The following is a 23197-nucleotide window of genomic DNA, read 5'->3' as shown; positions in this document are numbered from 1 at the left end:
GATTATTTGAATCGAGTTAGCAGTGAAGAGTGAAAAATCGACGGCAAAAAAATTCAAAAATAAATGCCTTTTTGCTGGAGCATATAGGCGCTTTTTCAGACCACAGCAGACAAATGCGGCGTAGAACCTCTAAAAATTGGTGCAAATGGTTTTGCAACCAATCAACCCTATAACAGCGCAGCAAATTCTTTCCAGCATTTGGACACTCGATTTCAGAGTCTTGCCTGCCTTAATTGCCTTGGGAAGCTTGAAGCGGTCGATCACTCTGTAGCTACGTGCATACCTTTTGAGTTTGTGAGGTTTCTTGCCACATCGCAAGTTGTTTGAGCGTTTTGGGCGCAAGAGCTAAATCTCATTATCTAAAATAGGTTCATATGCCAAGCTATACAAGGATTCCAAACAATGACACTGCCTACCATAATGTGAACTCATCTCCATCGCCAACAACGACAACATTTCCGTTAAACGTCATTCCCTCGCTAAAACGAGCACCATCACCAATCCGTCCTCATAATGCCATGGATGATATAGAACTAGACTCGGCTGAAGAGGGCCCGAAACGGTTCATTCGATTGTTGGGCCTGCCAAAACCATCTGCAGACCAAATCATAGCAACCAGTGGTGATGGTTCAAAGGACGTTATTGCTCCAGAGATCGTCGCTACCGCAATTACGTTTGGTGGCTTACCTACGACGTTATTGAATGGAGAGCCGCTAGTTGATGTATTGGATGCCAATAATGAGGATCCGTTCACGTTAGAGAGCTTTGAATCCTTGATCAAGATGCATGCAGCTAGTGGAAAGGACTTTGTTCTCGCACGAGTAACGACTGCAGATCCATACGACCTCACGAAATTCTACTATTCCTACTATGCTGCTCATCACATCAACAAGGTTCTCTTCAGGACGCAACCTGAAGAAGGCCTCCTACACCGCATGAAGGCCAAAAATGTGAGTTATATTTCAAGTGACAGAGATCGGACCAAACTTCCTTGCTAATTATCTCAACGATATTAGCCTTTGAACAATATGACGATTGTGGGAGACGTACTGTATTACTCAGTTAAAACATCTGCCATGCCATCTGCATCCCCGAAAAAGAATGGATTCTACAACCACAAGAACGCGTCAGCAACATCCTTCGAATCCATCATCAGCAACACATCAACCACATCCATACTCCAACGTGACTCTGAACTTTTCCGAAAATCTAAAAATAACAGAGACAAGAGTGAAGCAGTAGCTGGACCAGCCGCGCTTACAGCAAACATTCGAAAAATGTTTGGAATGCCGCCTCAGCAAAGCAGAAGGATACTACACTTGATTATGAGACCTGAGGCTTTGGAAAATAGTGTCACAAGAACTTCGGCAGTATCAAGACCACCAACAAGACGAAACTCGGCGGACGATGCCGCCTTTTTAGATATACCGCAGTTTGGTCATGGCTCCACTCGACAGTCGTTGGATTCCTCGCGACCGGTTTCAGCACGAGAAGATGGAGATGGATCGCAAGAACACCTACATAGACATGTCCGCTCGATCGTATATTCTAATGATAGTGATGGTCTTGGCGTCGTTGAATGGGTGCGTGTACAGAGTCTGCTGGAAGAAGGCAGTCCCACGAAACAAAGAACCGTGGGAGATGGAATGCGACGTCGATCAGTATCTCCATCTCGTAAATTCGCCGTCAACGGACAGCCAAGAACCACTACACCCGAAATCGAATCACAGCCAACCACTTTTGCGTCATCGCAGCAACAATCTCCATTATATTACGATGCCCGCTTTATAGGATCTGACGATGACTTTTTAATGAAGTCTGGTATGAGGGCGTACTTCAGAGAGATGGCATTGGAGTCGTCGGACTCTGTATTGTTCACGATACCGAACTCTGTGACTGTTGTAGCAGCTAATGATGGCGCAGAACGTAATGGGGAACAGCATCCTATACTTCCTGGATTTGCTTACGAGGTTCGAGAAAGCACAGATACTGCTCATGGTTGGGGACTGATTGGCTTGAATGTTGAAGTTGATCGCAAAAAGACGTTGAAATGGTTGCTGCTCACGTATTGTGTTTTGGGGTTCTTCATTGTCAAGTTTGTTGGTAAGTAGATGGTTGCGATGCCGTGGTCTTGATTATCATTAACACGTCGTTTTGATAGTGCCTTCGAGCATGGCGTACATTGTAGCTTTCCTACTAATATTTGTGCTCTGCTTGCTACTCGTACTCTGCGTATAATAATATAATATGCATAATAAATCACGTTATCAGTGAGATACGCAGCTACCACTGATTTCAAGCTTGGAAGTTTTGAAGCTTTCACAGTACATCTCAACACAAGATCACATTTCGGACATGCAAACTCATCGCTCAATAAGCCTGACACACGTACAATATGATCCAGACGTACAATTCGGCAAGCTCTTAGCTGTCTCATCACTGATACCCCCAGCTTTGCTCGTTGTATTCGTGACTTTGATTCTGTACAGAAGGAATGTTGAGACAATGCTAATGTTTCTCGGAATACTCGTCAACGAGACTATAAATTACGTGATCAAGAACACGTATAAAGTTCCTCGTCCCTGTAAATGAGGTCCTTCATTTTGAAGTGCATGTCAACATCAGCTCAAAGACATCTTTTTCGTGATTTGTAGCTATTGTTGGGCAAGGATACGCAATGCCTAGCTCGCACGCTCAATTTATGGCATATTTTGCTTTTTACTTGATGCTACATCTGTATTCACGGTATTTTGTGGTTGCTTTTGCAGTTGAGATGCTTTGCTGAATGATTGCTGATTTTTCAATCGTTCGTTTGTATTAGACGGCATTTCCACTATGAGATATGGACGCATTTGATAGTTCTGGGTACTTTTGCAGTTGCTGGTGTTGTGTGCTGGTCACGGTGAGTTAATAAAAATGGGATATCATAGATCTCCGTTAACAAAATCTCTCACGGCACATATAGGATCGCCCTAGTATACCATACAGAAACCCAAGTCCAACTCGGTGCAGCCATTGGAAGTGTCATCGGGATTCTTTGGTATCTATTTGGAAACTTGTGGCTTCTACCGTACTTTATCGACAATCTCAAAGTCCTGGACTGGCGTATATCGAAATTTCTAATGATACGGGATACAAGGAAACATGGATATGCGGATCTCTTCCATTTAGAACATGCTGCAGTCTTGAATCATGGATCTTCCAACAAGAAGAAATAAATTATAGAACATTTTGTAAATGCATTTTAGACCACCATATAAAATGTATATATACCACATCTGAAGTCGGTTCTATAAACAGTCTCTCGTGTCAACGAGTCTGTGACATTCAAACACCACCACCATTTGAATGGTTCCTTCCTGGCAGAGTCAAAGTCCTGGTGGCAACACGCTGCTCCTGTTCGGCAGAATGCGTAACCATAACGCAAGTTAAAGCTGATAATGATTGTTCGACTAGTAAGCTGGTCTCCTGATCAAGAGCACTATGAGATGAGTTAGATCCAGTACCACTTTCGTAAAAACGTAAAAGTACCTTGTTGGTTCGTCTAGTAGTAGTACAGTTGGTTTTTGAGAGATTGCTATTGCCAATGCGGTACGTTGAATTTCACCACCACTAATCAGGTTCCTAATCAAAGTTACCCCGGTAAGCTGAGGGAAAGAAATCACTAATACATACATGCATTTACCATGGCTTGTCCCATGTGTCCAATGGAAGATTCCAACCTAGAGCAATGTCGGCCTACATGAAATCGACTATTAAGAAGACTTCGAAAACTGCTTGAGTCAATAGAGAAGCTTACTGGGTCTGCGAAAGGCGCTCGAGCCTTCTGAGCTTTATATTGCCGTATTTTGTCAAGGAACTGATTTGGTGTTCCGGGCATAACTGGCGGCCTCTGAGGAACATAAAGCACACTAGCACGCCAGCACGGAATGCCCAGATCTGATGGTGTGCTAAATAAATGAAGGGTTGAACATGTTTTGAGTTGTCGATTGTCGTGGCGTCAACTTTGATAGACGAGCTCACCGTCCGTCCAGAGCTACAAGCCCACTCTTGTATGGCTGTAACTGAGCTATTGCTTTCAATAAGGTGGTCTTTCCGCATCCTAATGAAAGCTTTGGTCAAGGCACGAAATGTTGATTTGATGTGACATCTGAAAGATACCAGAAGGTCCACGGACACACAGAGTCTCTCCAGCTCTGAGCGAGAATCCAAGATCCTTAAATAGTGTCGACCTGTCGGGGAGGTCAAGACACAAACCGGAAACACTTAACATCTCGCGAAGCTTTCCTGTCGATATTAATAAAAAAGCGTGTAAGCAATCGCTCATATTCCAGCAAGGAAATCACATATTACACCGCTTACCTATAAAAGGCGACGATTTAACTGAAACAGTGAGCAGAATAACCACGTCCTTGACCTGAACTCTTGAAACCGAAAGTTATCAAACAGTAGTGTTGATACACTTCAAACTTTAGCAAATCGCCGACACAACTAACGTTATAAAATGTCGCTTCCGAATAATGGAACGGATTGTGGAGGTGGAGATGTTGACGAGCTTACTGTGGGATCTGTAGCACTAGCTTCTAGCTTTATTCTTGTCAATTGTAAGTCTTAACATCTCCCCAACATTTCAACTACGCAATCTCACAAATATATATACTTATAGGTGTCGTCAGTGCATTCTTTGGACTCGGACTCGAGCTTGACTATATCGTTAGTGCTCTACGGTATGTCATTTTGCAACTCGGTGTTTTTTGAGATGTATCATGTCAGGATGCCAACATTTGCCATGGACTTTTTAGTTGCTTAATCCAACTTTCAGTACTGGGCTTGCTACTCGAACCAGTATTTGCTCATGACGAGAATCCGTACATGGTCTTTGGCCTCACGTCCCTTCTGATACTCCTCTCGGCCATTGAGATCGTCTACAACAAGGCTCGAATCACCCACCGCTACATGTTTGCAAACGTGCTGCTCTCGATTTTGGTGCCGACATTGTCAATCGGATACATTGGCTTGAAATTCGCTATTGGGGCTGAACCGTTTTGGGCTGCGAGGAGATTTGTGCCTATGCTGGGAATGCTGCTGGGGAACTCCATGAATGCTCAGGCCGTCGCACTGTCGCATACACTAACGCAGCTGACAAGTCAAAAGGAGATCATTGAGATGAGACTGGCTTACGGTGCTAGTAGATGGGAGGCTGCTCAGAGTGTGTGTATTGATGCAACGAGGATTGCTCTGCTACCTGCTCTGAATTCCATGAGGTAAAACATTGTTTAATTCAAGACGTGTAAAAATCCGCTAATAACATCGTCAACACAGTGTGACTGGTCTTATAGCTATACCAGGGATGATGACTGGACAGATTTTAGGAGGATCGCCGATTGTTACTGCTGTACGATACCAGCAAATCATGTACGTGTCAGCAACGAAGTAGTCAACTACACTTGAAAATCAGATTCAGTCTTAGACTTGAAAATCAAAACACCCAGGATACAGATCGCACAAGTGTTCCCGATTCTACACATTGCTAAATCATGTCTTTCTTTCATAGAACATTTATGATTTCAGCTTCAGCTGCACTTGCAAGTGTGATTGCAACAATGGTTTGTCTTGCAATATGTATCGACTCACACGACCGGTTACGCTTGGACCGGATTACTATTAAAGAGTCACAATCTAAGCGAACGTGGGGACAGTATTTCAAGTCGTGGCCTCTATATCTCAAGTCGTGTTTTGGGTCTAGACGTGAAAATCACGCAGAGGAGGAGAGAAGCCCATTGTTGAACCAGAGAGAGGAGTAGAGATAGAGAGTCTTGCACCCTGGTATAAACATCGTAAATAGAATATATTTAACGAGTTGATGCTCTTGTGAGGAACAGGCGCGTTTATGGAGAAGATGAGTATGTTTTCGCGAATTTTTGTATAACGATCGCACATTCAAGACTTGAAGATTGTGAATATGACGCGTTGAAAGTGGACAAATTCGCCTCGACGCAGAAACAGGTGCTTGCATGCCAGTGGCAAATACCGATTCCTCCGCCTCTCAATAAAACGTGCCTCACACAATTACCAATGACGTTTTAATTTTCGAGGGTGGCATGCAAAGAGACTAGCTCATCGTATCTGACCTACTTGTAGTACATAGGTCTATTACCCGTCTCCAAGCTGAAACACTTTGGAATGGCAGCTCCTAGTACTCGTTTGAGATCTTTTTTGAAATCTTGGACAAAGAATTCGGATCAAAACAATGAACAAGAACCTAAAGAACTCATCAAAACTCTTACCGGTGATGATGAACTAGACATCACGAACGCTACGGTTACGAATGATGTGAAAAAAGTGCCACTCGATCACAAACCAGTTGACAATGGACTACCACCACTCAGTCGCCTAAAGAATTGGGATGAAAGCTCTTGGCTATATCGATGGTCTTTTACGTTCGTCGAGGAGATGACGAAGCGTGGTTATAGGTAAGTCTTGCTACGTTTTTCTCACTGTGCATATCATGGAAAGCTTGCTTTTTGCTCACGATCTGTACTCAAACTAGAAAGGAGCTTACTCCTGAAGAAATGCCTGCTATATGTGATCAAGATCGGTCTGAGAAACTATCAGACATGTTCTTAGATCTATGGGAAAAAGAGGTCAAAAAGAATGGCAAGAATGCTAAACTTTGGAGAGCTGCTGTATGGACGTATGCGCCGAAATATTTCCTGGCTGGATTTCTACTGGGATTGAAAACTATTGCGGAATTGGGACAAGCTAATCTACTTGTAAGCACATGCATGCATTTCTTTGCCACGTCAGCAAAATCAAGTACTCAAAGTTTCGTTCACTTTGTTAATAGGGAGCTGTATTACGGTACTTTCAAGATCCAACTCAGTCTCAATCGACTGGATTTGCATATGCGGGTGGATTGGCATTGTGCGTCTTTGCCGCCGGAATATTGCACCACGTATCGTTCTTTGTCGCAATTCGTGTGGGCATGCAAGTACGGGTCGGTCTGATAGCTGCCATATACAGGTAAGATACACAAGTTTGAATTTTAGGTGTTTTGTCTTTGAAACTCTGAATTAAAGTTTCATTTGTGTTGTCCTTCTTCATAGGAAATGCTTGAGATTATCAAGCTCTGCTAATGCTTCTAGCTCTGGTGTTATTATCAATGTCATCAGTAACGGTATGGCTGCTAATCTGAAAAAGTATTTCTACCAAATGAGAATCTGATTTATTTTTTCGGTATATAGACGTGCAGAGGTTTGAGGACGCGTCAATATTTATAAATCACATATGGGTCACGCCGATACAGATCTGCCTCGTGTTGTACTTTGTGTACAACAACATCGGTGTCGCCGCCTTCGCAGGATTCGCCATGTCGCTGATGTATATCCCACTTCAGTACTTTTTCGGCTATCTCTTTGGTATTTTGCGAGACAAGGTCCTCTCTGGACGAGACGACCGTATCAAGTAAGTATCAGCTCGGTGATTTGCATAACACACTTTATTGTGTGATTTCGTATCATCAACTCACAAATCACATTTCAACCAGAACCCTCTCAGACATGCTGCACGGGATGCAAGTAGTGAAACTATACTCTTGGGAAAATCCATTCAAAGACCGAATCGTCAAGCTTAGAGATACTGAGCTCCATTTTACCGGAAAAGCAAACACCTTACGTGCTATCAACGAAGGCTTATTCTTTTCATCAGCGGGCTTGATTTCCCTCTTTGCGTTTGGAACGTATTGGTTATTGGGCAACACATTATCGCCGTCTAAAGTGTTTATGACTGTGTATCTTCATGGTCTCATTCGGTATGTGTGTTTTCGTGTGGTTGAGATTAAGCAGAGTGGCCAATCTAACATGGCAATCTTCTATAGTGAAACTGTTGGAAATGCCCTTCCCAAATGTATACAATTCTCGACTGAAGCTCGAGTATCACTCGGGCGTATTCAAGAGGTACTGTAACATAAAAGAATTGAAATTTTGCGGCATGCTTGCTCACAATCTCTCCCACGTTCCAGTTCTTCCTGCAGCCAGAAGTTGGCGATAAAGAACTATCGAAAGAAGGTGCTGAACTACTAGCATCATACCAAGACCCGACCGTTTTGGTTGCAGCCAAAGATGCATCATTTGCATGGCTGACGGGTCGTCCAGATTCCAGTGAAGAAGACACGGCGTCTTCCACCGACGCGAAGACCGATATACCCGAAAAGCAAAACGATCCACTACATCGCCCTCCCGTTTTACAACACGTGTCATTCACGCTGAAACGGGGAGAAGTGCTGGGTGTTTGTGGACCTGTAGGGAGTGGCAAGACGTGAGTTGTTGAAGCCTTCTCCGTGGCGATTTTTTTGCGTGACGATTTATTAAAAATTTTTTTTAGGTCACTTGTTTCAGCAATCCTTGGTGAAATGGAACAAGTTGGTGGTGTCTTGGCTGTAGCTAGCAAGAAACTATCGTATTCCTCGCAGACTCCATGGATTGCTAGTGGAACAGTCAAGGAAAACATATTGTTTGGTGCTCCTTTTGACGAGTCTCGGTATAAAGAGGTGGTTCGAGTCTGCGCTTTGGAACGTGATTTAGAGATTTTCCCAAACGGGGATGAGACGGTCGTTGGCGAAAGAGGAGGTACGTGAAATACTACGACTTGAGGCCTGAAGTAGTACCCGGTTTTTGTGTCCGTTGAAAGCTATGCCATGTCATGTGGTTAATTTTTTCGATTTTAATCGGAACCGTTGATGGCAGACCGCTTAACATCCGTTTTGAAAACCTAGTTACGCTTTCGGGTGGTCAGAAAGCCCGTTTGTCGCTCGCCAGAGCGTGCTACTACGAATCCGATATATGTATTTTGGACGATCCTCTGAGTGCAGTCGACTCGAAAGTCGGCCGTGTGCTCTTTGAGCAATGTATTAAAGAATTCTTGAAGGATCGAGCAGTATTGCTAGTCACACACCAGTTACAATACGTGACCCGTTGCGAGAAGGTGCTAGTTTTAGAAGGAGGAATACCGATATCGTTCGGAACATTCGACTACGTAGCTTCACATGCAGCTTCCAGATTCGCTGAAGCTATGAGAGAATTTTTGAATCGGCCAGACCTTGATCAGACGGTGGATGAAACTGATGCTGAAGAAGAAAAACCAGTCGTGAAAGCTGCTTCTATCAGGATATCAACAGCCGTTGAGGAGGAAGACGATGTAGTAAGACCACTAGGAACCACTGTTGCTGAATCGCCAGCAGTCGAGCTAGGAGCTGGTAATGATAAATTAGATCCAGACGCAAATCAAGAAATGACGAAGGAAACGAATGTTATTGGGACTGTCTCGTGGTCAATTTATAAAAAGTACTTTTCTGCTGGTGCTGGTTGGCTTTCCCTAGTTGGCCTGCTGGTTTTGATGATTGTTGGTCAGGTAAGGTTACAAACAGCATAAACGTGCGATGCAATCAGCCTGGACCGACTTTTTTGTTACCTTCACTGATTCCCAACCACCAATTCAATATCTAGGCGGCTCAAGTCGGAGGCGATTACTGGCTATCTCGATGGGCTGGTACTCTGCCAGCGAATCAATCAAATCCCATCTTCCCTGCTCTCTACCTGACATTGGTTGCATTGCAACTCACGATGGGCATGACGAGATCACTAGTTTTCTTTAACATTGCCTTGAACTCGACCAAGAATATCTTCGTTTCTATGGTATGCGATTTTTTTTATTTCGCCAAAGACGCAATGTGCAAAAAACATTAACGCAAATATCCCACAGTTGACGAACGTACTACGTACTCCTATGTCCTTCTTCCAGTTCAACCCTAGTGGCCGTATCTTGAATCGTTTTGCAAAAGACTTGGCACTGGCTGATGAAATGCTGCCGCAAACACTCTTTGATTTCGTTCAGGTAACCAGATGTACCGTGTACTGAATTTTTTTTTTGGCAATTGTACCAACTTCGTATCAACAATTTTCTGATATTTTAGTGCTGCTTCATCATGGGCGGTGTCTTCATCATAACAGCCGTCATCCTCCCACCAATACTGGCCGTAATCCCAGTAATCCTGACCGTCTTCTACTGGTTGCGCAAATTCTATATGGCGTCATCTCGTCAAGTCAAGAGACTCGAGGCTCTCTCACGGTCACCAGTATACTCCAATATTCCCGCCACCCTAGATGGCCTCCCACTGATACGAGCCTTCCAAGCCCAAAACCGTTTCTGGAAACGCTTTGTGACTTTGCAGAACGAGAATACGAGATTGTGGTTTGCGTTTTTGTGCGGTGCTAGGTATCTGGGCTTTAGAACGGATTTGATTTGTGCTGTTTACCTTACAGCAGTCGTGTTTATGGGAGTTGGATTGAGAAGTTACTTGAATCTACCCGCAAGTTTGATGGGGTTGTCGTTATCGTCGGCGTTAAATCTTATGGGGTTGGCACAATGGGCGTTTAGACAGTCTGCAGAAGTAGAAACGCTAATGGTGTCAATGGAGAGAATATTGTGAGTACATTTGAACGCTATGGCTCTTGTGCATCTTTCAAACCAGTGTTTTTTTCTGCCTTGCATGTCCATATTCACTGTCGTTCAAACGTTTTTAGAGAGTATACGGAACTGCCAGCCGAAGCACCCGAAATAACTAGTCTTCGGCCACCATCTAACTGGCCTGACAAGGGTGAAGTCGAAGTGACGAATCTGAGCTTGACATATCCAGGAACGGATACTCCTGTTTTGAATAACATTACAGTTCGATTTGAACCTGGCAAGAAGATTGGTATTGTTGGAAGGACAGGTAAGGGAGATGGATCGTGAGCTTGTGGTGTTGCATGTGAGTGTATATCAAATCCTCTTCTGTGTTCCAAATGTTTTGTTTTCGCCATAGGTGCTGGTAAATCCTCCTTCCTCCAAGCACTCTTCCGACTAGTGGAGCCAGAAGGACACATTACCATTGACGGTATCAATACTGGGGATATAGGATTACATGATTTGAGGTCAAGGCTTTCGATTATACCTCAAGGTAAGGTGATAAAAGACAATACGACAAGAATCTGTGTCAGTTTCAGATCTCACTAACTCTCTAACTCACATAACAATAGAACCATTCTGCTTCTCTGGAGATCTACGATTCAATCTAGATCCATTCGACCAATACTCTGACACACAACTATGGAGTGCTCTGGAAGCAGTAGAGCTGAAACGTGTTGTGGAAAAAATGCCACTCAAGATGGAAAGTGAAGTCGCTGAGAATGGAAGTAAGTCCTTTGTCAAGTTCAAGTGCAAAGAAGTTCATTACTTCACATCGTTAACACGTTTTTGTTTTGTTAGGCAACTGGTCAGTTGGTGAACGACAATTGATTTGTCTTGCACGAGCCATCTTACGTAATAGTCGATTGATTGTCATGGTAAAGGAGATGTTGCTTGTTCTGAATTTCGCAAGTGAATGCTGACTAAGTTTTCTTGTATCGATGAATGATAGGATGAAGCGACATCTAATGGTAGATGAAACTTACGATCGTGATTGGTTTCCTTTTTCAGCAGTCTTTCTAACCTGCTTTCAATCTCCTCTATAGTGGATTTACATACCGACGCTCTGATTCAACGTGCGATACGATCACAAGATGGGCTGTTTGCTGCTAGCACGGTACTCACAATAGCGCATCGACTCGGCACTGTGGTAAGAAGTTCAAAAAGATTCATGCAAAATATTTGTGTCGCGGATTTCTCACAAACCTATTCATCTCAACTAGATTGATTTCGACTACATAATGGTTCTGGATCATGGCGAACTAGTCGAATTCGGCACTCCATACACCCTACTGTGTAATTCTGATACATGGTTTGCAAAGATGGTGCATGAGATGGGTGAGGAAGCTGAAAATCATCTGAAACTTAAAGCCAAGGAGGCTTCCGAAGCTCAGGCCGTAGTAGCTGATGCCAAAAAGACAAACTGACTTCCTGATGTCTAGCTGAGTCGTCATTAGAAGATATATATTTCCATATTAATAAAACGGCATCTGACAAACATAAGTTGAGTTTCATCTGAAACTGGTTAGCTAAGGAAGCGTCTGATACTCAGGCTGTAGTAGTCGATGCCACAACGACAAACAGAGATACTGACAGTTCAGCTGAGTTGTACATAAATTTTAAAGAGACTTGTTGGTATGGTACTTTGATTAGCACAAAGGCAACAGGAAAACATGTTTTTGAAATAGTGTGATGCAACTCTTATTATTTACATGGTCTTTACAATGCAAGGAGAAAAAAATGAGCTGAGTAGGATGCTTTAATCCGTCAATACGGTGCCTGTGATTGCTGTTGTTGTGGTGACTGTTGCTGAGAGCCAGCCTGTAGCAATTCCGGCTGCCTTAAAACCTTCTCGTGCTTTGAATTCCTGATATGATAAACCTTCCTGGTTTCACGATACTGCCTTAAAAAATCATCGACAGTAACTCGACCCTCTCTAAATGCATCCGCCATGGATTCTGATAACGAGTCGGATTCATTTGCTGCTTCTCGTAGTTGCATCGTCAAGTATTCTGGTGTGAATCTCTATTTTGTTCGGAGGGTGGGAGGGGCGTGAGGAGTCGACACACAAAAAATGGAGCTAATGATCGTGGAATATCATGAGACTTACAAACAGCTCATCCTGTTGCTTGGCCATTAAAGCGTCAAATGCTTCACGTTTCTTTTTCAATGCTTGTTGCTTTTCTCGTAAAGATGTTCGTTTCTCTTCTAGTTCAGCGTGTCTGTCCAGATTCTTTCCTGAAGGCAAGCGAAAAGAAATATAATGAGGGAGGAAGCTACGCGCCATATGGCAAATGATCTTTTCACAAAAACCAGGATTCTAATCATGATGATGCAGAACATGAACTTACTAGCTAACGCTTCATTCTCCATCCTTAAATTCTGTTCAACAGTTTTAGCTTCCCTCATTTGCGGCAGCCCATCCACAAATGTTTGAAAAGCTGTCTCATTTGATATGAGTACTTCTAATTCATCAGCTCTGTTGGAAACGAGGAGGTGAGTTTGAGCAAGACAGAAAAAATGCTCCAGCACAATCTCCAACTACATACGTCATGGTATCTAACTTTGCATATTCAGATGAATCGTACTGCTGCTGCTGTTGTAATTGCTGCTGTTGCTGAGAAGGAGGGTGTGGGTCAGGCGGTGGTGGTGTATAATAAGATGGATTTTGAGCAAGCGATGATGAGATTGATAGTGGTTGGGCTGGTGTATACGGTTGTGCTCTTGGACTATGCGAGCAAAGTAACGAGTTGAGTTAGTGGTGTACTTTTTGGCCTCAACGATGAGACACAAACGAGGGGAAGAGACAGAATACTCACTCTACAGCAACACCCTGCCCCGCAATAACAACCGGATTCCGTATCTGGAACTCTTGTATAATATCCTTGACCAGTTTACCCAAACTAACATGCTGATTCCATCCACTAGTCAGCTTGTCATGTCCAACAACCTGTCCCGTTCGCGAGTCAATCCAGGCATGGGATACGGCAGGCGGTGGCCGTATTTGGATTACAGGAGGCTTGTCAGGGAATTGTGGAGGGAGGGTGATTACGAGAAAGACGGTCAGAGTTGACGATAGGGTGGCTAGTATTTCAAAGTTGGTGTCCTTTGTTAATTCTCTGACTGTTAGACCGTGTTCGCGGAGTGATGCGATCTGTTTACGACGTCTATGATAAGGGATAAATTTAGTGTTAATGGGTGTATTCACCGTGAAATATTATAGATCTGTTGTGAATGGTTCCAAAAAACAAAGGGGTTGCAGGATTTTGATGCTTCAATGTAAAGTGACATAACAGAGACATTTCAAGGCAGGCTTCGATCCAAAAATGATAAGCAGGCAATACTTACAAGTCCTGCATAGCCGTAGAAGACGTCGAACTGCTATTGCTATTATTACTCCATATGCTGGCATTGCTTCCAGTATTTTGCGGCACTAAAGGAGATGCTGCCCTCTTCATCAAGTTGGCTATGCTCGATGCCATTGCTTGTACTTGTCCCTACGCCCCTCTATTATGAGCTAGCAGCCTGTCTATCTATCTATTCGGTGTGAAACTGCCGCAAGTCAAATTGAATGTTTGGTGAAGTAGTGTCTCAAGATATGGGAAACGTGCCGATCACGGGCACCTTCAACAAATTCAACCAATTCAATTAATGCCTGATGTCTTCTATGCAAATTTACATTATACACGTGTCTACTAGCTTAACTTCTCCAACGATTATCACCTTAACTCCCTTATGCAGCGGTTGTCACGATACATCTTGCCCCTTCAAGAGCCCTCTGCACCTATAATTCCCATGCATCTCCACTCATCCAAATATGTTGCCTTCCACAGCCTTACCATCCCGTCATCGCCAGACGAAGACAGTATGGTACCAGTTACATTCCATTCAACTCGCCACACCTCAGCATTATGATCACCAAAGTCAGCAATCATTTCTACTTTAAAACCTTTACGTTTACTAGGTGCGGATCCACCGACACCACCAGTCATTCCTCCAGGACCTGACCCAACACCACCAGCATTTGTAGCAGATTGCCAAGCACTTAGTTTACGAGTGTTGGCTTCTTCTTGAGTCAGTTTGAAGATTCGAACATGTCCATCCTTGCATCCTGTGGCGATCAATTGATAGGATCGACCCATGTGTGGAGCCCATGCAATGTCACATACAATGTCGGTGTGACCTGGCAATACTTCACATGGTACTAGTTTGTTTGTATGATCATGTCGAATAATCTATATCGTTGTGACGGTTGAGCCAAGAGCTTAAGATGCGTTTGAGAGCAGCAAAAAGCCTTTCGGTATGAATATCACATCAATTGTACCTTTGCGTTGTCACGGCCAGCTCCACAAGCCAGCATCATGGGTTGTAATCTAGATGGTGACCACGACAGACAGAAATGGCCATCAGGTTCCTTTACACCAGAAGCCAACTCGACTTGATCCTGGTGACAAAGGAGAGGTCGTAGTGAGTAAGCACTATTGTCCATTCATGAATCCGTTTCAACCCTCTTTCTCCATTCACGTCAACACATACCGTTGGGGTACCCCAAGACCCCATATTAGCAGGATCTGCAGGTTCGTATATCTTTAGCATTCCATCAGCCGAGACAGTAGCGAGCTTGAGTCCATAAAAGTTTGGAGCGAATTCCAAGTCCTGTACACAAGCCGGGGTGGTGATTGTAGCCCGTCGTAGCCATCGTAGTTTGGGAGCAGTTTCGTTTTCTTCGAGGATTTTCACTGTACGATCCATGGAGCATGAAGCAATGATTTGGCCAAATTCCGGATGAGCCCATGCGACCTTGAGTACTGAACCTTCATGTTCCTGTGGGTTGAATGAGTGTTGAGTGAGTATTTTATATTAGCGTTTGAACATATTGTGCTCGCTTTGTCGAGCTCAACACAAAAATGTTGCAACATACTTTGATGCCATCACTAAAGACCCATTGATCCTGAGCTTCATCATAGTCCCATACTTTGATCCGATGATCCGATGAGCATGTCTAAATAAGGAAGACAACAAGCAAACGAGTGTTCTTTAGTTGGAATGCACCAACAAGATGATTCTACATTGCAAAACTTACAGCTAGTCGCTTCCCATAGTAATCATAGGCAATATCATGTATCAGGTCTTCATGTTGAGCATTGAATTTGCTCACTTGCTCTAGTGACATTTCGCTATCTTACGTACGCTACTGCTACTGTGGAAGAATGTTGTGAAGCAAGATACAGCATCATACGGGTTGTTTTCCATTAGCGGAGGACAAATCGACGCGGTTATTGAGTCCATATGTCCATTTAACGCGTAAATGTAATACTAGTTGCGCCTGTCCTATGGCCAAATCAGGTTGCAACTCATAAACTTCAGAACGCACCAAACATCAACTGGGCGAAGCAGTTCAAATTCAAAAGTATACTAGAAGGAAGTCAGTCCTCATATCAAGCTATACAATCTCCATATCTCACTAATTTCCCTCCTCTCTTTATACAGAAAAGGGCGGTTGATACCATACAACAACCCCCAAGTCCAAACATGCAGTTTCTAAGGTCATGCTGTCCGTGCCTTACTCCACAAGCACCCGAATCGTATTATGTCAATCCCGATATCGACGATTTGGAATTCGAAAACCTCCTCACTGGAACCGCAAACAATCAAACATCAACCTCAAATGGATTGTCAAATGTATACGCTCGTATAATCGCCCTCTTTCGTGGTCCTCGTGGTCGAGGTGCTCCTGGAAGTCGACGTGGCTATCAATCTGTACCGAATACTAATAATAGGACAAGTGGTGGTAATAGAGGTGCTGCAAATGACTTGTATGAGGAGAGCGATGACGATGATGATGAAGACTTCTTTGTAACGGATGAGAATGCTAGAGAATTGACTGCAGATCAGATACAGCAGATTACTAGAGCTGCAGCTTCTCAGGTAACCTTGAAAAAAAGGAGTCCCGCTTGACAGATCAATGTACTTAGGCATTGTACTCGTCTTTTACTTGCACTCACACTCTTTCACATTGTACTCGTCTTTTACTTGCACTCACACTCTCTCACGCTTTTCTCGCCACCTTATTTAGGCAAAGAAGGATGACTCTCTCATCGACAACAACAACCAATATAAAACATACTACACATCAAGCTCGCGCCCGACAACCCTTATAACAACACAACCACCAATCCAAGCCCTCGTCGATCTAGACAACCCCGACGATCTCCAACGAGCAAAAGTATACTCTAATAACGAATCTTCCGACTCCGACTCAGAAGACACACACAATATTCGACCGATCGCCCCACCGCGACCAATGACGGATTTCGTAGGTGCAGGTCCACGATTCAAACCATCGAGAAGCAGCACGTCTGTATCTGCTACCAATGTTACCAGTGCAACCAGGTCTTCAACCCTAGATTCAACTAGTCAGTGGGCCGAAGAATCTGATAGCAGGACACGATCAACATCCGTAGAAGATGTACCTGTACCTTATGGGTAAGTGGAAAAGTGTCGGGTGTACTGGAAATGTCGGTTTGAGATCATACCTCCTGTATGTTTATCTTGCTTTTGTTGTTTTTGCAGGAACTGGCAAGTCTCATCAAATGCAGTCAAAGAAGACAACCATCCCCCTGTTATCACTACATCGAAAACTCCAGAACCGGACTACAGCGACACAGACCCACTCTCTAGATAACCAAAAAGCATAAATATAAAACTACTCTTTGTACATGTTTGCTGAAATCAAAATTATATTTTTGAGCCTTTTTTGAATACCCAAAATCAAGCTATCTACATTGTTATATCATTTAACGTCTCTTACAGCGTGTATGTGTGTGTTTGTGCATAATTAAACAAACTCTCCAAACAGCCAGCGTCTTAGCCAGCAGCTCTGGCGACACCACCGACACCTCCAAACGACTCAATCCCCGTCCACTCCTTCTCCACATAAACAACCTTCTTCCCAAAATGATCCAGCGCTGTATCCACCTCATTCAGCTTTGTCTCTATAGCGGCACGTTTGCGCTTCATGGATGGCGTTTCGACAATGACTGGGAATCTCGATAGATCTGATATCAGACCATCCCGAACTAGGGTATTTAGAAGATTAGTCGGTGAGGTGTTCTGTGCCTTGATTTTGTGTGATTTGTTGAACATAGCAGTACCTTCTTGGAGGAACCTGAGTGTATCAAGACGTTCAGTTTCTGATATTACTATCACCGAGAATCGAGAGAGAGAGAGTCAGTTTCTCGTAGTGCGGAAAGATATTGCTTTGGTCGATACTTACACATCATTCCCTGCGGTATCCTACGAGACAACATATTCAGTTAGTTATATATCACATACGACAGATAGCGCCGAAACGAAACCCACTTGTCAGCTTCCAATGCAGCCAATCGCTGTTCTTCCCTCTTCGCCCAGGCCATTTTGCGATCCAGTAGGCTAACGAGTCAAAATCCTGGTCAATAATCCTCTATCGTTTCGAGAAGACGTCTTCTATGCGACTGTCAGGAATGTACATACTATTTAGGTACTTGACCAGCTGGTGTTGATCGTTTCAAGTCACGAGAGGGAGGTGTTGGATGCGTCCTCTAACAAAAATATGATAATTAGCAAAACGAAATTTGAGAGTCAAGAATGAGCGCAGATGCTCTCTTTCAAACAAGTTCAGTTGCTTCTTAAACTAACTGTGGATGCGTGTGATGCTGCTGCGACGTTGACTGCAATGAAACTACGTCCTCCAGAGCTCTAGCGAAAGAAAAACAAAAAGGTTAAATCTCAATCGCGAAATAAGCAATGGAAACTTTGTTAATACACAAACTCACAGTTCCAGAATGCCTTGATGAACCTGTTGAAGGTCTTGTTGTAGGCCTGCTCCCATCTCCATCTACTAGATATTCCAGTGCTGAAGAAAGCACCCCCATAGATTCGAGTGACTAGCGACAAAAATAGTTGGAGCTTAGTTTACAGTAAATCGACATTGCAAAGATTGTCTCCAACACACATTGCATCTCTGAGTAGCCAGTTTAGATGGCACATCCGTAAACTGTTTTAGCTTGAATGGTGCTGGTTGTGGTCTTGCGGCAGCCTACAAAAATTGGTATCACTGTCAGATCAACCAAATAACGAAACAAGAATATTGGAGCATGAGTGTTTACTTCTTGTTTGATCTTGTTCTGTGCCTGTACTTGCTTCAATCTCATATAATTCTCTCGTTTATGATCTTTGGGTACGCCGCCCCGTCTCGTAATCTCGTCCCTAAGATTGTGTGTTTCATCAAAAAAGTGTGTTGATGTTAATGTCGTTTTGCAAACTGGATTGGAAGTCAACAGGAGACAAAGATGGCATCAGAAAGTATTACATATATAGATAAACTGGCGGTGTTCAAACAGGTTTAATGTCCACTGCATCAACCACCGACAGCCATTCATTGAAATCGATAATTTTAATAGATTGTTGGATTTACCTTAGACCCTTTGATGGATTGAGTATACTTTCTATGGCAGCTCCACCCATTTGCTTGGTCCGCATTCGTTTGACTTCCGCCATGGCTTCTACGTCAAATGGATCTTGTGTATTGAAAAATCACCATTTTAGGAGATGATGAACGACAAACACGACAACAAAGACAAACACGAACTCCAAACAAGGTTTTAATTATTTATTCGAGCTAAAAGCATTATCCACTGTACGGTCCGTACCACGTACTAGATTAACAGAATCATAGAATCACGAAACAACAATTTACTTGCCCTGCCATCTCATTCTTTCCAACCTATTGAAGCCACGATTCATCGGCGCAACACGTCTCCTACAGTTTACTCGTCGTCTTGCCATCCCACTCAACTTGATCCTTCCACCCCACAAACTTCTTAACCCCGTCGTTCATCCAAGTCGCAACCCTTCCATCCGTATCTCCGATAAATATATGCTTTACATACACAACCTTCTCTCTCACAGCCCGTTCCAAAGTCCCAACAGTGATACTCGTCTTGTCCAACGGATGCTCCTTCCAAAACAGTTGTGATCCACAACCACCACAGAATAGTCTCTTGATGTTCTTTGATGACTGATATACTTTGGGTGTGCCAGCTGTTACTTTTAGGGCACTGTTGGGGACTGTTATGAAGGATTCAAAGAGGCATCCTGTTGAGAGTTGGCAATCGACACAATGGCAATGTGATCCAGTCTGAAGGTATTCGGGTTTGGCGTCTATTTCGTACTTGATTTGTCCACAGTGGCATCGTCCCTTGTATGCCATTTTATATACTACTTTGTCGTTTAGGTGGTGTGTGTCTTTGACGGATGATGAAAAAAGTAGAGTTTGATGTTGTGGATAGGCGGTCCAGCAAAGCAAGAGCGATAGAGGAAGATACCTGATTACAGTGGAAAACAACGCTAGATTGAATGTTTCAGGTTCGATATGCTAGATTTGAGGGTGTATAGAGTAGTTCCAAAAAATCCTCTACAACATGTTACAAGTTTAGTGTCAGTGAGATAGACAGAGACTTTGGAAGTTATGCGAGTACTCTTGCAAATTGCGAAGGTACATGAAATCGCCCTCATTGAAACAGTACCTTGAAATGAGAGCGACTGCAATTCTGTTGTGTTTGTGCAAATGTCGGAGTGAATCATACGTAAAGCACAAATGTAACCCAAGAATGGTCCACGCTAGTCTCACGGTTGCGGTAATATACGTATAAAAGTCAAGCTGCTTGAATGTGCTACATGGGAAACCCCGTACGCTATTTAAAACGACTTTGCGTCCATTCTTTTCAATTATTTGATACTAAGTCTGAAAATTAGAGACGAATCCATCATTCCATTTCAATTATAAGCGTAATAAACAGTGGATCAAGATACTATTAGCCGAAAAGATGTTCAGCAGCTCAGTGGCCTTAGTTATTGCTGGTGGTAGGCTTCCACTCACTCGAGAGGTCAGCATATTTCGGCAACCCATCAGACATCCACTCACCCATGTAACCGCCAGGACCAGCACCAACCCATATATGCTTCACAAACTCCACTTGTTCCATGACGTCTTTATCGAGCGACGACACAGTTACACATATCTCATCCTCATTCGTATCTTTACGAAACAGCTGCGTGCCACAATCACCACAGAAGTGTCGCGCAACGTGTTCAGATGATGGGAATATCCTCGGTTGCCCCGCTGTTATGGTTAGTTGAGATTGTTGTGGGACTGATATAAAAGATCCAAACATTGCTCCTGTCGTTCCTCGACAGGTGTCGCAATGGCAATGGCAGCCTTTGTGAGGTGTAAAATGCAATATTAGAGTGACATTAGAGTGACTATCGTGGGAAACAATACCTGTTTTCAGCACTTTGTGGTCACATCGTATCTCGTACTGAATGTTTTTACAAAAGCAGCCACCGTGGTATTCTTGAGCCATTAGGTTCAAAGAATTAGAGAAAATTCTGGCGGATGGAGTGGTTGTGGGGGGTTATTAACGCCTGCTAGAAGATGATTGTGAATGGACGTTGCAATGTTGGAATTTCCAACTCTCATCAAAGCTTACAACTGCAATTAAGACCCGACGCGATTCCTAGCAACCAATTCAAAAGCTAATCGAGTAAACCCATTTGAAATGCTGAATTTCGACGTGTTTGTTAAATCCAAACTCATTTCTAGATTGCTCACCACTTAATATACAGGATGAATCCAACAATAGCGAGACGGTTATGCACAACCCAAGTCAGCCTTATAGCCAGAACTAGTATAAAATGTCAGCTGCAACGGCCGTGTAGAACTGCTTTTCTAGCACAAAGGTCAACACGTTGTTTTACAACATCTGTCATTTCAAGACATAGCAACAATGGTGACAATCACAAGAGACATCCGGATTTAATACCGACATCATCACCTATAACCGCATCTAGCCCCTCACCACTTACCTCAGACCCCAACACTCACGAAACATCAAACCCATCCACTCAACAACAGCAAACACTAGGTAAAATCCCCGGCCGTCTGTTATTCGGCTACACCTGTAAACGATGTGACTCGCGCCAATACCGCACAATGTCTAAAGACGCTTACGAGAAGGGTGTCGTGATTATCAAGTGTGGGGGGTGCCAGTCGCTGCATCTTATTGCAGACCATCTGGGATGGTTTGATACAACGAAAAAGATTGGAACTATAGAAGATATATTGAAGGAACAGGGGAGGGAGGCTGATATTACGCGGTTGAAGGCTGGGACTGATGATGGGGAGATGGAGTGGCTGCCAGATGCCATGCGAGAGGCGGCTAATGAGACTGTTGGGACGGTGCGCGATGGTGTCGCTGTGGATAAGAAGACGTAGATCGTTGCAGTGGTGGTCGAGAATATATAGGTTAATTTAAAAACAACGAGACGGCTGTGTTGGCGCAGAGTGCGACCAGGAACTTCAGAAAGACGATGCCCATCTATATATTGCAGCAAACCAAATCATTGACAAACGACTGCACTGCTTATACATACAATCCCATAGGAGAGATATACTCATCCGCAGAATGCTTCTGTACTTGAGCTTCAATAACCGTAGTGTTGTTCTTAACTACCAGAGTCTTGCCACTCGCGGTTTCATCCATCATAAGCTTGACATAGATATCAGCTAGAACATCCATATCAATCCAGCCTCCCATTTGCCTAAAGTGGGATTCATGTGTGTGGGTCACAAGCATTCGCTCCCAAACCACCACAAGGCTGCTTAAACTATTGATCAACTTACTTAATCATAGGCCCATACATTGGATTCTTCTCAATATCCGCCATCGTGACGTTTGCTACTGTACCACTTCCCTTCTCCCATGCTGGGGTCCATACGAATGCAGGAGAGATGTTGTTCATTCGTACGATTGAGGTGGGCGGGTTGAGTCCCATCTTTTGGAAGAAGGCAAACGTAGAGACAAAGTGGTGTAAGGCTGACTTGGATGTGCCGTAAATCTAACAATGATTGTGTGGTAGCGTGTTGTGGGACTGAAAGAGTGGGTAGGAACATACTTGATCTAAAAGGTTTCAACAGGTTAGCGAACAAATCAATGCATTAGATAGGAGTCAAAAGTTTCCAAAACCAGTCGAGCAACCAACAACAAAACATCAGATGTGAAAAGAACACCAATACAAACACATACCAGGATGCGTTCCAAACCCTCCAATAGAACTGGTATTGATAATAACACCAGCTTTCTTATTCTTCTTAAAATGCTGAATAGCAATTTTCGACAAGAGCAGAGGCGCAGTCAAGAGCACATTCAGTTGATCAACCCAAAGGTCTGCTCCCTCTACAAAGCTATTCCAGCGTGGCTTCAATCCATACCCAGCATTGTTGATCTAATGGTAGGTATGTTGGTTCAATAAAATGGTTGCATGTGATAGTCTTTCTTATAACTCTTGCGAAAAACCACAGTTGAGAAAACACAGATGGAAGGCATACCAACGCATCATAACCACCAAAATGCTTCTCAGCAGCCTCCATAAGCGCATGACAGTCTTCAACCTTGGATGCATCGCATTTAACATACACGAAATCAGCCGCACGGCCAGTCGCTTTTTGTAATTCTTCTGTTGCTGCTTTGCCATCAGTTTCGTTTCGGTTTGCAAGTACGATCTTGCATCCTTCCTTCGCTAAGCGTTGAGCGACCTATTGATTAGTGGTGGGGTTTTGATTCGCATGTGAGTGTTAGATCCACGTTTAATGCAT

General features: G+C 43.5%; 7 protein-coding genes across 7 annotated transcripts; 3 read left to right on the top strand and 4 right to left on the bottom strand.

The window, feature by feature from the left end:
* Positions 1 to 374: 374 nt before the first annotated feature.
* SmJEL517_g00609 (uncharacterized protein) lies at positions 375 to 3218 on the top strand (the record flags this gene model as incomplete). Its single annotated transcript, XM_031166538.1, has 5 exons — positions 375 to 950; positions 1017 to 2103; positions 2655 to 2745; positions 2822 to 2902; positions 2966 to 3218. 5 exons carry the CDS (start codon positions 375 to 377, stop codon positions 3216 to 3218), a joined length of 2088 nt encoding a protein of 695 aa, XP_031027650.1.
* Positions 3219 to 3327: 109 nt separating this feature from the next.
* On the bottom strand, positions 3328 to 4273 carry SmJEL517_g00608 (uncharacterized protein; the record flags this gene model as incomplete). The annotated part of the gene is made up of 6 exons (XM_031166537.1): positions 3328 to 3481; positions 3532 to 3624; positions 3686 to 3738; positions 3800 to 3950; positions 4024 to 4102; positions 4162 to 4273. 6 exons carry the CDS (start codon positions 4271 to 4273, stop codon positions 3328 to 3330), a joined length of 642 nt encoding a protein of 213 aa, XP_031027651.1.
* A 231-nt stretch (positions 4274 to 4504) lies between these two features.
* Positions 4505 to 11930, top strand: SmJEL517_g00607 (uncharacterized protein; the record flags this gene model as incomplete). The annotated part of the gene is made up of 25 exons (XM_031166536.1): positions 4505 to 4604; positions 4667 to 4727; positions 4803 to 5264; positions 5323 to 5415; positions 5555 to 5606; positions 6142 to 6473; positions 6551 to 6773; positions 6848 to 7023; positions 7107 to 7177; positions 7245 to 7464; positions 7547 to 7810; positions 7877 to 7955; positions 8021 to 8316; positions 8383 to 8627; positions 8774 to 9408; positions 9504 to 9692; positions 9760 to 9891; positions 9971 to 10482; positions 10581 to 10771; positions 10862 to 10996; positions 11076 to 11231; positions 11305 to 11381; positions 11456 to 11474; positions 11550 to 11653; positions 11727 to 11930. 25 exons carry the CDS (start codon positions 4505 to 4507, stop codon positions 11928 to 11930), a joined length of 5028 nt encoding a protein of 1675 aa, XP_031027658.1.
* Positions 11931 to 12270: 340 nt separating this feature from the next.
* SmJEL517_g00606 (uncharacterized protein) lies at positions 12271 to 13985 on the bottom strand (the record flags this gene model as incomplete). The annotated part of the gene is made up of 6 exons (XM_031166535.1): positions 12271 to 12528; positions 12614 to 12741; positions 12855 to 12982; positions 13053 to 13232; positions 13323 to 13670; positions 13852 to 13985. 6 exons carry the CDS (start codon positions 13983 to 13985, stop codon positions 12271 to 12273), a joined length of 1176 nt encoding a protein of 391 aa, XP_031027659.1.
* A 285-nt stretch (positions 13986 to 14270) lies between these two features.
* SmJEL517_g00605 (uncharacterized protein) lies at positions 14271 to 15676 on the bottom strand (the record flags this gene model as incomplete). The annotated part of the gene is made up of 5 exons (XM_031166534.1): positions 14271 to 14738; positions 14828 to 14947; positions 15040 to 15327; positions 15425 to 15505; positions 15587 to 15676. The coding sequence occupies 5 exons, from the start codon at positions 15674 to 15676 to the stop codon at positions 14271 to 14273; spliced, it is 1047 nt and encodes a 348-aa protein (XP_031027656.1).
* Positions 15677 to 17370: 1694 nt separating this feature from the next.
* SmJEL517_g00604 (uncharacterized protein) lies at positions 17371 to 19041 on the bottom strand (the record flags this gene model as incomplete). Its single annotated transcript, XM_031166533.1, has 10 exons — positions 17371 to 17582; positions 17658 to 17705; positions 17780 to 17799; positions 17866 to 17934; positions 18016 to 18083; positions 18181 to 18240; positions 18318 to 18428; positions 18497 to 18580; positions 18651 to 18750; positions 18959 to 19041. 10 exons carry the CDS (start codon positions 19039 to 19041, stop codon positions 17371 to 17373), a joined length of 855 nt encoding a protein of 284 aa, XP_031027657.1.
* A 2196-nt stretch (positions 19042 to 21237) lies between these two features.
* SmJEL517_g00603 (uncharacterized protein) lies at positions 21238 to 21817 on the top strand (the record flags this gene model as incomplete). The annotated part of the gene is made up of 2 exons (XM_031166532.1): positions 21238 to 21257; positions 21319 to 21817. 2 exons carry the CDS (start codon positions 21238 to 21240, stop codon positions 21815 to 21817), a joined length of 519 nt encoding a protein of 172 aa, XP_031027654.1.
* Positions 21818 to 23197: the final 1380 nt, after the last annotated feature.

The sequence above is a fragment of the Synchytrium microbalum genome (assembly GCF_006535985.1).
Source record: "Synchytrium microbalum strain JEL517 chromosome Unknown SmJEL517_scf0002, whole genome shotgun sequence".
Lineage (NCBI taxonomy): Eukaryota > Fungi > Chytridiomycota > Chytridiomycetes > Synchytriales > Synchytriaceae > Synchytrium > Synchytrium microbalum.
This window is presented reverse-complemented; position numbering and strand designations above follow the sequence as displayed.